The sequence below is a fragment of the Trichechus manatus genome, unplaced genomic scaffold (genome assembly GCF_000243295.1).
Source record: "Trichechus manatus latirostris isolate Lorelei unplaced genomic scaffold, TriManLat1.0 scaffold00017, whole genome shotgun sequence".
In the NCBI taxonomy this organism is placed as follows: Eukaryota; Metazoa; Chordata; class Mammalia; order Sirenia; family Trichechidae; genus Trichechus; species Trichechus manatus.
Window position 1 is genome coordinate 18,601,359 of NW_004443953.1, and position 13,256 is coordinate 18,614,614.

At 39.4% G+C, this 13,256-nt stretch overlaps 1 protein-coding gene across 2 annotated transcripts in view; it reads right to left on the reverse strand.

The window, feature by feature from the left end:
- Positions 1-359: 359 nt before the first annotated feature.
- AK9 (adenylate kinase 9) overlaps positions 360-13,256 on the reverse strand; it is a 135,442-nt gene continuing 122,545 nt past the window's right edge. For both annotated transcript variants that reach the window (XM_023727645.1, XM_004372457.2), the window contains 8 exons: positions 11,301-11,447; positions 10,972-11,192; positions 9,364-9,560; positions 7,947-8,116; positions 7,627-7,725; positions 2,521-2,623; positions 1,026-1,140; positions 360-642 (listed from right to left, as the gene is read on the reverse strand). In XM_023727645.1, coding sequence (XP_023583413.1) covers positions 440-642; positions 1,026-1,140; positions 2,521-2,623; positions 7,627-7,725; positions 7,947-8,116; positions 9,364-9,560; positions 10,972-11,192; positions 11,301-11,447 — 1,255 coding nt within the window. In that variant the 3' untranslated portion in view covers positions 360-439. The remainder of the gene's footprint in view (positions 643-1,025; positions 1,141-2,520; positions 2,624-7,626; positions 7,726-7,946; positions 8,117-9,363; positions 9,561-10,971; positions 11,193-11,300; positions 11,448-13,256) is intronic.

Consider the following 13,256-nt stretch of genomic DNA (forward strand, 5'->3'; position numbering starts at 1 on the left):
ATAACCAATATTTGTTTTATGTATATCAATGTTTATTTTGTTTCTTGGAGCTTTCTAACATTTAGTGAGAAATTTTCTTTAACAGAGACTGATTTTTCTACTGAAAATGTTAAAACAGGAAAACAACAAATTTATTAAATAAAATAAATTGCTTAAATATTCTAAATGGAATTCCAAATGTAATGACTATTCCTTTTTTTTTTTTTTAAGCATCAAAGTTTAGGGAACAAGCAACAAACATTAAAGTTACATTAAAATCTATGCATACAGAAGAACACTCCTTCCTGGCTAGCAGAGCTTCGAATCCATTTAAAGTCTGGCAGCTGTGAGATGCCACTCAGGAGGGAAGAGCACATCACAGATGGCCAGGTTTTCAGTCTACTTCCACTTCCCTCTTTGGGATAACTCTTGAGACTCAGACTGTGGTTCCTGAAGCAAACTATCCATTAACTGGGTCTATATTTCTGAGAGAGAGAAAGATCTGTAATTTATGATCAAAATCAATGGCTCTATATTGAGGTTCCTTGTATTTTCTGGTCATCTTGGTACCCAGGTATGTTATGAGTTCACATCGTTCTATAAACTGGTCCATCTTCTTCTTATATTTCTTTCGTGTATATTCAGAACCTTTGGGATTAAATGCTGTAGAAAATTTTATACAACTGTAAATATTTTTTGTTAAATCGGCGAGTCATTAAAGAGAAAGAGAACTATATGTATGTTTAAGTTGTGTAGCTATAGTTGAGAAGATATCCATATCCCAAATAAGATTTGTGGATTATTCTATTTTAGGTCATAATTGCCTCTATTCACCTTCCTCTATTGTATGAATTTTTTTGAGAGCTGACTATATTACTCATTGTCCATGCTTTAAGAACTAGAGACTCAGTTTTGATATTTTCATTAAAATATTTGCCACCAACACAAACACACCCAATCACACACCAATCCAGCTCAACAACCCTTTTTCTCATATATAATGTTACATTAGTTCTGTGTAGTATATCATTTAAAAAAAGACATACCTTTTAGATGAAGTGCTATAAATAGTAGCGCAGATCTCTTTACGCTTAAGAAGGGGAATTTGGGTTTTACGCATCCTGCTGCATTCATTGCTTTAATTAGAGAAGTGGCAATACCCTGTAGGCGGGAACAATTTAAATCATGTGTATATTTGAGTTTGGTTTAGTGGTATATAGATAATGCTATTCTTTACATCAAATGGCCTCTGGGGCTGGGGAGGAGAGTTATAAGGATAGTTAGATGACCATATAGCCAACAGAATAGAAACCCAAAATTTGATTAAGAAAGATGCAAATTACAAATTGGCTTATGGCCAGTTGGGTGATGGCTACATGGGCTTCATTACACAATTCTATTTTTTATATATGTTTGACATTTTCCATAATAAAAAGTTAAAAAAGAAGAGTAAAAAACCAAAACCAAACAAACAAAAAAAGGGCTTTGGGTTGCCTTATCCCATCTCTGCTTCAATGCTCAGAACTGGCCAGATTGCCTTCAACTCTCAGGACCCTCGGCCACCCGACGAGGAATTCCAGAGACCACAGTTATCACTGCAGTCTGGAGCCCAGAGTGGACAAAGGCAGGAGACCCTCCTTTGTGAGAATACTCCTCTCTGGGTGAGCCTCACTTTGCATTTTGATGTAAACCAAACTGAAGACTAAATGTCTATGCGAGTTGAAAAAAGGGGGAGGTGGTGAAGAATTGTGAGAAAATGCTTTAGGCATTTATTTTAGGCATTTATTTGTTTTCAAATAACTTTTAAAATAGCTACTATTTTAAAAATGGCTACTAATAAGTTTAGCTCTTTTTTCAGAAGACTTATATTTGGATAAGAGTCCCTGGGTGGTGTAAATGTTTAATATGCTCAGCTGCTCACTGAAAGATTGGCAGTTCAAGTCCACCCAGAGGCACCTCAGAAAAAGGGCCTGGTGATCTACTTCCAAAAATAATCAGCCATTGAAAACCCTATAGAGCACAGTTCTACTCTGATACATATGAGATCTCTGTAAGTTGGAATCAATTTAATGGTAGCTGGTATATTTGGATGAATAAGATGTAGCTTGAGTAGGCAGCTTCGTCTGGATTTAGTGCAAAATATGGGCCTCATGGTTTTGTTGTAGCAGCACGCAACTCAGCTCTTTTGAGCAGCTAATGAACCTCTTACAGGCTGAATCTGCGTATATCAGAGTATGGAAATGTTTTACAGACATCAAAACTAAAAAAAATAAGAACTAAATTACACATCCATGTGAAATGTAAAGAATTTCATAATGATCTACCCTTTCTTAGTACAGATATATGGGAATTAGCTATGGAAGCAGGGACTTTTCACATTTTATTTATAACAGTTACACAAAGAAAATAGGTTAAGAGTGAATTTGCAGCTTAAAATCAGAGTACTCCGCTTTGACTTTCGTTGTTACTGAAATAAAAATTGTTAAGGAAGAGATATTGTACTCTTCTAATATATATACACAGAAAATGATGCAACTGAACCTGTTCCAGGTATCCAGGCAAAGGAAGACTAGTAAGAAATATCGGTTCCTTTAATGGGGGAAGTTTGTATGGAAGTTTCTGATTCCAATATTTCAGTGGTGACCTAAGAACACAAAGTTCATTAGATGCATGCTCACAAATGTACTTATGTGTACATAAGAACATAGATATACAAGAAAAGACAAAGTTCACTACCTGTTTTTCTCCACTGAAGAAAACTATACAAGTGGGAAGATTGAGGCTCCTTGAAATTCATGGCCACCAACTTCACCTGAGCCCAAATCTGCTCACTCATTCTCCCCTCTCCTTTTTTCTCCTCTCCCTCTCGTTTTTGGCATTTCCTTCATTTGGATCCTTTGCATGCATCTGCACTTAAATATGCTCATACTTACCCAGTTAAAAAAACAAAACAAAACAATCCTCACTCTTTCAATTCTATATCCCTGCCAGAAACTAACGTCTCTTCTTGTTTATAGTTAAACTTCTTCAAACTGCGTGCTTCACTAGAGATCGCCAACTACTGCGCAAACTCCATTTGCAGATGTGATTTAACCCACATAATATTTTTTAAAAAACTGAATCAGTCATGAATGCTTAAAAATCAGAAAATTTAAAAAAGAAATTTGGGTTTCTAGTGTCTTGTGAAAAACAGAAATGTCTGGCAACAAATGAATAGCCGCTGCACGTTAGTGGGGCCGTGTGCCCTCAAGTTTGCAGCAGCCCCCACTATTTACTGCGTACCTTTTCACTTCTGACCTGCTTCCCTCATGAACTTTAACCTTTTGGGCACTTATAGGCATCTGCATTTGTAACATGTGAACTACAGGCAGACTCTTAATTTCCTCACCTCTCATCTACTCCTCAGTGCTTTGTAATTGGCTTCCACTCACCTCACTCTACTGAAACTGTTCTTGCCAAGATCACCAATGACCTGTACAACCTAAGTCTGACGGGCTTTTCAGCCCCTGTCTTGCTTGACCTCTAAGCAGCATATAAAACCATTGGCCACGCCCTCCTAGAGACAGTCTCTCTCCGTAGGCCTACATGGAGCCTCCCCATCCTGGCTCTCCTTTCACCTCTCCGTGGATTCTTCTTTTTCAGTCTCCTCTGACATTTATATGTTGGTGTTCCTCAGGGCTTGGTCCTAAGCCCTCTGCTTTTTCACATCACTCTTTGGGTGAGCTCAAACACATCTGTTTCTGGGAGTGACCTGTTCCCTGAGTGCCAGAAATGTATATTGAACTGCCTACCACAATTACTTCAAATGAAGTATGCTTCAAACTGAGTGGTTCCTCTTTTCCTGCAAAACAGCTTCTCTTCCAGTGTTCCCTACCTGAGGAATGATACCACAACCCTCTTCTCTGACCCAAACCAAAGACCCAGAATTCATCTTTGACTTCTCTCCCTCCCTCTCTCAGGCCCTCAACCAATCAGTCATCCAGGCCTGTTGATTCTACCTACTAAATATCTCTCAAATTGGTTCACTTCTCTCTATCCTAACACCAGAGTCCAGGCCATATTATTTTGGACAGGATTTTTCTCTGAATATATATAGGTATAGATGTTGTTGTGTGTTGCTGAGTCAATTCCAACTTATAGTGACCCCATGTAACAGAGAAGAACTGCTCCTTAGTGTTTTCTAGGCTGTAATCTTTATGGAAACAGATCGCCAAGTCCTTCTTTCACAGAGTCACTGGGTGGGTTCGAACCAACAACCTTTCAGTTAGCAGCTGAGCCCTTAAACATTGCGCCACCAGTGTTCCTTACAGGTATTGTTGTTGTTGTTGTTAGGTGCCATTGAGTCGGTTCCAATTCATAGCGACCCTATGTACAACAGAACGAAACACTGCCCGGTCCTGCACCATCCTCACAATCCTTGTTATGCTTGAGTCCATTGTTGCAGCCATTGTGTCAATCTCTCTCGTCGAGGGTTTTCCTCTTTTTTGCTGACCCTCTACTTTACCAAGCACAATATCCTTCTCCAGGGACAGATCCCTCCTGATAACATGTCCAAAGTATGTGAGACATAGTCTTGCCATCCTTGCTTCTAAGCAGCATTCTGGTTGTACTTCTTCCAAGACAGATTTGTTCATTCTTTTAGCAGTCCATGGCATATTCAATATTCTTTACCAACACCACAATTTGAATGCATCAATTCTTCGGTCTTCCTTATTCATTGTCCAGCTTTCGCAAGCATATGAGGTAACTGAAAACACCATGGCTTAGGTCAGGCACACCTTAGTCCTCAAGGTGACATCTTTGTTTTCAACACTCTGAAGAGGTCTTTTGCAGCCGATTTGCCCAATGCAATACATCTTTTGATTTCTTGACTGCTGCTTCCATGAGGTGGATCCAAGTACAATGAAATCCTTGACAACTTCAATCTTTTCTCTGTTTGTCATGATGTTGCTTAATGGTCCAGCTGTAAGGATTTTTGTTTTCTTTATGTTGAGGTGTAAGCCATACTGAAGGCTGTAGTCTTTGATCTTCATAAGTAAGTGCTTCAAGTCCTCTTCACTTTCAGCAAGCAAGGTTGTGTCATCAGCATAACGCAGGTTATTAATGAGTCTTCCTCCAATCTTAATGCCCTGTTCTTCAGAGAGTCCAGCTTCTGGGATTATTTGCTCAGTATACAGATTGAATAGGTATGGTGAATGGATACAAACTTGATGCATATCCTTCCAGACTTTAAACCACACAGTATCCCCTTGTTCTGTTCAAACAGTCGCCTCTTGATCTTTGTACAGGTTCCTCATGAGCACAATTAAGTGATCTGGAATTCCTATTCCTCGAAATGTTATCTATAATGTGTTATGATCCACAGAGTCGAATGCCTTTGCACAGTCAATGAAACGCAGGTAAACATCTTTCTGGTATTCTCTGCTTTCAGCCAGGATCTACCTGACGTCAGCAATGACATCCCTTGTTCCACATCCTCTTCTGAATCCAGCTTGAATTTCTGGAAGTTCCCTGTTGATATGCAGCTGCAGCTGCTTTTGAATGATCTTCAGCAAAATTTTACTTGCATGTGATATTAATGATATTGTTCAATAATTTCCACATTCAGTAAAATCACCTTTCTTGGGAATAGGCATAAATATAGATCTCTTCCAGTTGGTTGGCCAGGTAGCTGTCTTCTGAATTTCTTGGCATAGATAAGTGAGCACTTCCCAGTGCTGCATCCTTTGCTGAAACATCTCAATTGATATTCTGTGAATTCTAGAGGTTTGTTTTTCGCCAATGCCTTCAATGCAGCTTGGACTTCTTCCTTCAGTACCAGGATCATATGCTACCTCCTGAAATGCTTGAACGTTGACCATTTCTTTTTGGTATAATGACTCTTTGTATTGCTTCCATCTTCTTTTGATGCTTCCTGCGTCATTTAGTATTTTCCCCATAGAATCCTTCACTATTGCAACTCGAGGCTTGAATTTTTTCTTCAGTTCTTTCAGCTTCAGAAATGCCAAGTGTATTCTTCCCTTTTGGTTTTCTATCTCCAGCTCTTTGCAGGTAACATTATAATACGTTATTTTGTCTTCTCAAGCCGTCCGTTGAAATTGTCTGTTCAGCTCTTTTACTTCATTATTTCTTCCCTTTTGCTTTAGCTACTCAACGTTCAAGAGCAAGTTTCAGAGTCTCTTCTGACATCCATTTTGGTCTTTTCTTTCTCTCCTGTCTTTTTAATGACCTCTTGCTTCATGTATGATTTCCTTGATGTCATTCCACAACTCATCTGGTCTTTGGTCATTAGTGTTCAGCTCATCAGATATATTCTTGAGATGGTCTCTAAATTGAGGTAGGATACCCTCAAGGTCGTACTTTGGCTCTTGTGGACTTGTTCTAATTTTCTTCAGCTTCAGCTTGAATTTACATATGAGCAATTGATGGTCTGTTCCACAGTTGGCCCCCGGCCTTGTTCTGACTGACGATATTGAGCTTTTCCATCATTTCTTTCTACAGATGTAGTCGATTTGATTCCTGTGTATTCCATCTGGTGAGGTCCACATGTATAGTTGCTGTTTATGTTGGTAAAAAATGGTGTTTGCTGTGAAGAAGTCGTTGGTCTTACAAAATTCAATCATGCGATCTCTGGCATTGTTTCTAACACCAAGGCATACTTTCCAACTACTAGCCCTTCTTCTTTGTTTCCAACATTCGCATTCCAATCACCAGTAATTATCAATGCATCCTGACTGCATGTTCGATCATGCATCATGCATCTGTCAGTTTGTCATATTGTGGGGCTTGTGTGTTGCTGTGATGCTGGAAGCTATTCAAATACCAGCACGGTCACCCATGGTGGACAGGTTTCAGCTGAGCTTCAAGACTAAGACAGATTAGGAAGAAGGGCCCGGCAGTCTACTTCTGAAAAGAATTAGCCAGTGAAAAGCTTATGAATAGTAGCAGAACATTGTCTGATATAGTGCTGGAAGATGAGCCCCCCCGGTTGGAAGGGAGTCAGAAGACCACTGGGGAAGAGCTGCCTCCTCAAAGTAGAGTCAACCTTAATGACATGGATGGAGTCAAGCTTTTGGGACCTTCATTTGCTGATGTGGCACGACTTAAATGAGAAGAAACAGCTGCAAACATCTATTAATAATAGGAACCTGGAATGTATGTAGTATGAATCTAGGAAAATTGAAAATCAAAAATGAAATGGAATGCATAAACATTGATATCCTATGCATTAGTGAGCTGAAATGAACTGGAATTGTCCATTTTGAATCAGACAAGCATATGGTCTACTATGCCTAGAATGACAACTTGAAGAGGAATGGCATTACATTCATCATCAAAAGGAACATTTCAAGATCTATCCCGAAGTACAACGCTGTCAGTAATAGGATAGTATCCATAAGCCTACAAGGAAGACCAGTTAATATGACTATTATTTACACACCAACCACTGAGGCCAAAGATGAAGAAATTGAAGATTTTTACCAAGTTCTGCAGTCTGAAATTGACCTAACATGCAATCAGGATGCATTGATAATTACTAGTGATTATAGGTATAGATACAGATATATCCTCCTAGATCCGAGTATGGTACATAGAGCATAGGAGATAGTCGATAGAAATTATTTGTGACTTACTGAATAATCTCACCTGAAAAATTTCTGGAGTTTTTCCTCAGTCTCACAAATATATATACGATCACGATATTCTAAAGCACAGTTAATGTTACCAGGTATTAGGGCTTCATATCTAAAAGACACATATAAAAATCAAATGTATAATTAATATGCAATATTGTGTAAATAAAAATGTCAACAAATGTTTTATTTTTCTACCTATGCAATTGGAGGAAGAAATAGTTTTCAATTAAACAATAGGGAATTTTTGATCAAGATGTTAAGATTATTTCATGAACGACTTATTCTCAGTGGAGGTATCATTCCATATTTCCACGAGGGTAAGAACTTTACCTTTGTTTTCCATCCTGGTAGGTCACTGGACAGTATCCTTGGAGCTCAGCACACTTAGGGAATCGACACTTCAGCTCTGATAGTGTCAACCTTTTGGGGATCATGTCAGGAGATGGGAGTGGATAAGGTGCTAATGGAGGCACATACAGTTCTGGGTTCTCCAAGAATTTCTATTAAAAAAGAATTATAGTAGGAAGACCATTTAAAACAGGAGTCCTAAACACCGAATCAAACATCATTTGAGAATCTCCAGCCATTCTCCCCTTTTTCAGTAGCAATGTCCTGCCCTTCAAACCACATGAGAGCTCCTATCTGCACTATGATAACTTCTGCCCTGGTTGGAAGTTCCTTATAGTAATACTCGCAAGTGATCACATCTAAGGTTTCTCCCAATAAAATTCACTCATTCATTCATACAAAAAATATTTGTTGAGCCCCTACTGTGTGCCAGGCACTGGAGAATACTGGCTGGCTGGTCTTCCTGTCCTGCAGTATAACTAATTAGCTGCATGCCCTTGGCAGGTGAGTTAATTTCTCTGGCTTTGGCTAGCACTCTGTAAAATGGAGGGGATGGACGAGATACAGAGCTGTGGTGGCGCAGTGGTTAAGCATTTGGCTGCTAACCAAAAGGTCTGGCCACTGAATCCACCAGCCACTCCTTGGGGGTGGTTCCCTATGGGGCAGTTCTACTCTGTCCTATAGGGTCGCTATGAGTTGGAATTGACTCGACGGCAACGGGTTTGTTTTTTTCTGGTTTGATCCAGATACATGAATTCTCATGTCACTTGCAGTTTTAAAATTCTGTGATTACCATTTAAATAAGCAGGAAGAAATAAATGCCCCCTTAATGAAGGGATCCCTCATTCCCCCCACAAAAATCTGATCCTCCAGAGGAAAATAGGTTGTTCAGAGGCATCTGTTTAGCCTTCATTATTATTTTCAGCTGCCAACTTTTGTATATCATTGAATTATGGACATTATAGTATACGAATCTATATTCTGTTTCATTTAAACAGAAATATAAAGCACACAAGGAATTTCAGTAATAGAGAATTTTTAAGAGCACAGGAGACATATGTCAACTCTTGCTTCATTTCTACTGCCTTTGACTTCCCTTCTGCAGCCCTTGGAGAAGGTCCCCCTGAATGCCTGCCTGCAGGCTGAGCCCAAACACTCACCTCCATCAGTGGGGCTCACTGTTGGGTCTCCCTTCCTGTTAGGCTGGCCCAGGTCCGGGGCCCACCAGTGACCGTGGACTTCTGCTTTGTGGGATGCAGTCTCATGAACAATCTCTGAGTTGCCTTACTGGTCCCAGAGTTCCAGATTCTAATAATGGGACTCCTGGTCCTATCTGATGAATTCCAAGATAAGACATTTTCTTACCTCAGTAAATATTTGGAGTTAGGAACAAACTTACATTCAGTTTTTCCTGAGAATCCATTTTATAATAGTGGCCCCTGAACTCCGCTGCAAATTCCAACGACTTAGTTAGAGAGCAATCAAACAATTCGTATGATTCTGCCAGGCTGACAGGACAGAACTGTCCAAATTCTCCGAGGCGAGAAATCAGCTCTTGTGGTGTGATACATAACTTGTCAATGCAGGCAGCTTTTCCTGTTAGTAACAAATTAACTACTGTTAGTTATATATACATATAATTTTTTTTTTGTAGAAAACACAATGATTTTTAAAAATTAACAATTCAGTTACGCAAGCACTATACAAATGCATACACATTGTAAAATTCCAAAAATAGAGTAAAAAGTAAAAATTTCTATTTACATCCCCATCTTCTCATTCTAACATCCCTCCTGAGAGGTAATCACTGTTGGGTTTGTATCCTTTTCAAACTTTTTTCTTAGACATTTGCATTCATACATAGTTATTCATTCTTTACATATGAACCAAAAAAAAAAACCAAACCTGTCGCCATCGAGTCAAGTCAATTCTGACTCATAGCGACTTTATAGGACAGAGTAGATCTACCCCATAGGGTTTCCAAGGAGCAGCTGGTGGATTGGAACTGTCAGACTTTTGGTTAGAGGACAAGCTCTTAACCTCTGCACCACCAGGGCTCCATATAGGAATACAACAATGCAATGAGTATCAGAATCCTCACTGCGTTCTTCCTTGTATAACATTCTTAGTCACGTTGCTCCCTCATACCATGTTATATCTTCTCTGCAGTTTCCAAAGTCATCAAACACATGTCTGTGAGACTTCTTATAGATAACTTATTTGAAGTCATCACTCTTAGAGATGTCAGATGTAGGTAACTTCTATCTGGTTTATTTTGGGGAAACGTCAAGAAACTTTAATAGGAATATACAATCAAACATCTTCCTTCACAGATTTCAAATACAGATTAAAAGACATTTCAGTGCTGGAGTTTAGTTTTTCTGTACACTCAACATTCACATCATATCACAATGAATGTAAATTGTAATAATTTTAATTCCAGGTTCCTAAACAGAATTTTGCCATGTGTCATTCCATAGACCACTGCCCCCATACAGTTACTGCAAGCATTCCGTAAAATAGCTTCTTATGTGGAATTCCAAATACTAGAAGCTCTTCTAGGGAGAAACCATGTATAATTTTTATGTGCTAGGTTCACAAGGCATTCCATAAATGATAGCTTGTTTAGTGAGTCAGTAATTAGAACAAATAAATGTGTGCTCACAACAACTGGATAGTGCCATATATTTAAAATGGAGTCCCTGGATGGTGCAAACAGTTAATGTGATGGGCTGCTAACCAAAAGATGGGAGGTTCAAGTCCACCCAGAGGCACCTCAGAAGAAATGCCTGGTGATATACTTCTGAAAAATCAGCCATTGAAAATTCTGTGACACATATGAGGCCACCATGAGTCAGAATCGACTCAACAACAACTGGTTTGGTTTTTGGATATATTTAAAACACTGATTATGATTGTGGGAATAAATGTTCAAGCTGATCAAATTACAGTAACATGAATCAAGCATGTATAGACTTTAAATTTGTATTTTATTTCTATTTCTTACCTGATTTTATTCTTTCCAGGTACGTCTGGATACATTTATTCACCATTTGGATGTTCTTTATGACTTCATTCCATACCCACCATTTGCTGTGAAATCCATCAATCACATACCAGTTCTGATGTTGTTCTTGATAATATTGCCTAATCTCATCAACATTTTTTCGGTGCTTTGAGTTCTTGACAGCTGTAATCTGTGCACTATTGTGCAAGGGATAAGGAAAGCTAACAGAGAAACAGGGAACAAATGGAAAACGCTGTTAAAGACATGTCTTTTTTTCCTGGCTGATTAAACTTCATTTCTTTATCATTGTTTTTTATCATGTACATTACCTCTGTTCCTTTTTTTTTTCCAGGAACAATCTTTTGAAAATCTCCTTGGAAGGCACATCCAACTCAAAGATGATCATGGGAATGATTGTCCTGGCTTCCAAGAGATTCATTTGATACTGAGTTACGGGGTATCCATCGATGACAACGCTAACAAGGAGAAACTTGAAAATAAAAATTCCAGATTTCTTTTCTCTCATATCTTTCCTTCTGCCTTCCAGAAGCAGTCTCTCTCTTTCTGAGTAGCCCCCTGCCTTTCCTTATGTAACTCAATGTATCTTCTTTGCCTTTCACCCTCTTCATCTCTACATCTTTACCCTCAGTCAGCCCAAGAATCAGGAGGTGGGCAGCATATGTACAGACTCTGCTCAGAAAGTGGGGATAGGAGAGAGCTCTGAATTCGAATACTTAGACCACAGAGCTAGGTTTTAGCATAATTTGAGAGCTAACACACATAATGCCTTGAATATTCTGTTAGTCAACTGGTGCTATTATTCCAAGCATGAAACAGTGGAAAGAATATAGGCTTTAGAGGCAGATAGACCTAGATTTGAAACCTGATTTCACCTCTCTGAGCCTCAGTTTTCAGTAAGATATGGGAAATTACATGTAACCCATTTTTACTGTTGCTGTTGAGTCGATTCTAACTCATAGCGACACTATAGGACAGAGTAGAACTGCCCCATATGGTTTCCAAGGAGCGGCTGGTGAATTTGAACTGCCAGCATTTTGGTTAGCAGCCATAGCTCTTAAACACTGTGCCACCAGAGCTCCCATTTAACCCATAGAGTTGTTTTAAAGATTGGAGAGCAGGTATGTAAAGCAACTACAACTGTACCTGGAACATAGCAGCTGCTTAGTGAAGAGTCTTTTAGTAAGAAACTAAGCAAATATGGGAAAAATTATATTCTGAGCTGCTTTCATAGTAAAAGCTTTGTGAGGAGGCTGAGAGTGTGCAAGGGGAGATGAAGAGTTGGCAAGACTAGCCCTATGATATCTGAGCAAGAACCGTTTCATCAGAACCAATCATGCCTCTGAGAAGCAATGACAAAGAGGATTTAAGTTAGCAAATCCTCTGAGATAATGAGAGTCTGAAGTAATGAGATTGTCACTGTCAAACTGAGAGGAGGAATGAAGGCTGTCACCACATTCTGAGGGAGTTGCCCCAAAATCAAGCAGCTCACTTTGAGATGGGAGAGAGCCACTTGGGAACCTTGGCTGGGCATGCCGGTTGATGGTTGGTAGTCATGGCTGGTTGGAGTAATTCACAGGATACCCTCCCTCAAAGCTCTCCAGTTAAGTCCCTAGGCACTAGTCCTAAGTTTCATGGGCAGAGAGGACTGTAAACTAACATAGCTAGACTAGCCTAATAGAGAAAATATATGGGCGGGGTGTGTTGTTTTTTAGTATAGAGAAATATCAGCAAAGTCAACCATGGTGGACAGCTTTCCGCAGAGCTTCCAGATTAAGACAGGCTAGGACAAAAGGTTTCATGATCTACTTCTGAAAATTAGCCAATGAAAACCTTATGCATCACAGTAGAACAGTGTCTGACTTGCTTGCTTTGGACATGTCACCAGGAGGATTCAATGGCTGGAGAAGAACATCATGTTTAGTGAAGCAGAGAGTCAACGAGGGCAAGAAAGACCATCAGTGAGTTGGGTTGGCATACTAGCTACAATGATGGACTTGTTGCCAGGGCACTGTGGTAGTGTTAGGGTGTAATAAAACCTCTGAGACTCAACCAGGGTTGCCCTCATTGAGATCCGTATATTCAAAGCTGAGTATCAGGGAGGAGGTAACTCAATTTGCCTAAGTCCCAGAGCCCTTTGTGTGTGTGTGTGCGCACGTGCTTTAGGTGAAAGTTTACAGAGCAAATTACTTTCTCATTCATAAATTTATACACAATTTTTTTTGTGACATTGGTTGCAATCCCCGCGATGTGTCAGCACTTTCCCC